Source organism: Arachis ipaensis, chromosome B07 (genome assembly GCF_000816755.2).
Source record: "Arachis ipaensis cultivar K30076 chromosome B07, Araip1.1, whole genome shotgun sequence".
Taxonomy (NCBI): Eukaryota; Viridiplantae; Streptophyta; class Magnoliopsida; order Fabales; family Fabaceae; genus Arachis; species Arachis ipaensis.
The window spans coordinates 126,075,700-126,077,735 of NC_029791.2; the positions used below are offsets into that span (position 1 = coordinate 126,075,700).

At 29.5% G+C, this 2,036-nt stretch overlaps 1 protein-coding gene across 2 annotated transcripts in view; it reads left to right on the plus strand.

Annotated features, from left to right (window-relative positions):
• LOC107606392 (probable carbohydrate esterase At4g34215) overlaps positions 1-1,855 on the plus strand; it is a 3,052-nt gene extending 1,197 nt beyond the window's left edge. The window contains exons 2-3 of one of the 2 annotated variants that reach the window (XR_002350630.1): positions 1,247-1,730; positions 1,764-1,855. Coding sequence is in view for 1 of the 2 variants with exons in the window: in XM_016308460.2 (XP_016163946.1) it covers positions 1,247-1,576 (330 nt within the window). In the remaining variant the exon portion in view is untranslated. Of the gene's footprint in view, positions 1-1,246 lie in introns of both variants that reach the window. The other variant, XM_016308460.2, reaches the window with a different exon arrangement.

The following is a 2,036-nucleotide window of genomic DNA, read 5'->3' on the forward strand; positions in this document are numbered from 1 at the left end:
TATTTTATGAAGGGCATTCCAAGTACTAATAGTTAGGTGGTGCTTTACGTTATCTCTTGCATCATTTTTCCCCTTCCCTAGTAATCCGGTACATATAGTAGTGTTTGTACATTTACTCAACATTCATGAGATTGACATACTCCAACCAAGATTGACCAAGTTTCAACCTCCAAATAACTCCCCCGTGCTATAATAGGCACTTAGTCAATGATATATATATATTTACATCCCTACCGGTGGGTGCGCTTTTTTTTATTCCTTAAGAAAGTATTTGAAATAATTGTTAGTTAGTTAATATTAATTAATTAATTTTTTTAATTATAAAAATATTATTTTTTTAAAATTTAAAATTAAAAATTAAAAAGTTAATTAGTATTAATTAAAAAAATTAATTTCTTAACATCATTTTTTTTATTTTTTGTCAGCATGTTATTTATTTAAGCCTTTAATCTGCATGTCTATATTTTTTGTCAACATGCTATTTATTTAAGCCTTTAATCTGCAAGTCTAAGACCGCGTGTAACTATAAAATTGCATATTTAATTATAACTTATGTTAAATTCGGTTCGTATATATATGGTTAGGACTTATATTCATATTTTAGTACCAAATTTAGTACCAGTCATTTCCTCCACCGATCCAAAACCTTCTTATCCAATTTATAATATGCTCCGGTTATTTCTTTTTTCCTCACAGTTTATGCAACGTTTTTATTTCTTTAAGAAATCTAAAGTATTTAAGCTATATTAATTAATGATTATATAAAGAAAATGTCTATGAATTGTAATTTTGATTTTCTAATAGCTTGTTTGAAAAGTTTTCAATGAAAAAATGTTAACATTCACATAAAATATAATATTTGTTATTGCAGTAATATTAGAGAGATAATATTTAAAATTATCTTATATAATATAACATCTATAATTTTATATATATAATATATGTAATTATGTATTTATTATATCTAAAATTATATAATTATTTTAACAATAATTAATAAATATTAAATAAAATAATTTTGAGTTAATTTTTTATTGTCTCTTAAATATTATTGTTATTGAATAAAGTTTACATTACATTCAATAAAGTTAATTTAGCCTTTCTGATTACTCTAAGGCCAAGGAATCGTCGTTATCAATTACCATACTCACTTGTTATTAGTCTGATGGAATATCATTTTCTTCACTTTTTGGGGGTATGAATTGATCGAAGTTCGTGCACTCAGCATTCCCATTTGCGATTGCAGGTAGCTTTGGCATCTGGAGAAGGCCCTTACATAGAGACAGTAAGAGAAGCTCAGCTTGATATGGACCTCCTCAACTTGAGAACTGTCGACGCAAAGGGCTTGCCCCTTGGGCCTGATGGGCTTCACCTTACCACCCAGGCCCAAGTTCATCTTGGGCAGGTAATGGCTGATGCATTTCTTCAATTCGTACCCACTTCACTTCCAAAAAACAATGTTCTTCCCATACATAATGGAGCTCCTCCTACAAGACCTCACAATGGTGCCTCCCAAATTTATATGATCCCAATATCGATAACATTTCTTACCATAGTATCATTAACTTTGTTATAGCAAGCATTCATTCACTTTTCAGCACTATATATTTCATCACACGGCCTAAGCACAGTGAGATGAGCGAAGTTGATAAGAAAATTGTAGCTCTGTACGAATATTTTAAGTGGATTAGTGAACTAACTATTAAAACCAACCCAACTTGGTTGATAAAATTACATTTTTTTTTTTTTTGGTAAGTAATAAAACTACATTTTAATTTGAAGACTTCTTATTAGTGGAATTTTTTGTCCATAATTAGTGGATTTTCATGGAATACAAAATCTAGGATCAACTATATATCTCTCTATTTTCTTTTTTGGAATCTCTTTAGCAAGTACTTTTGCAATTGTTGTTTCATAGATATTGGGCCTTGATGGGCCAGATTCCTTTATAAGAGGCTTCAACACTTGTTAATTATCTTTTTATGGGAAGAGTTCAACGCAACATTATGCTGTGTTGCGCTAAAGACAACACATGA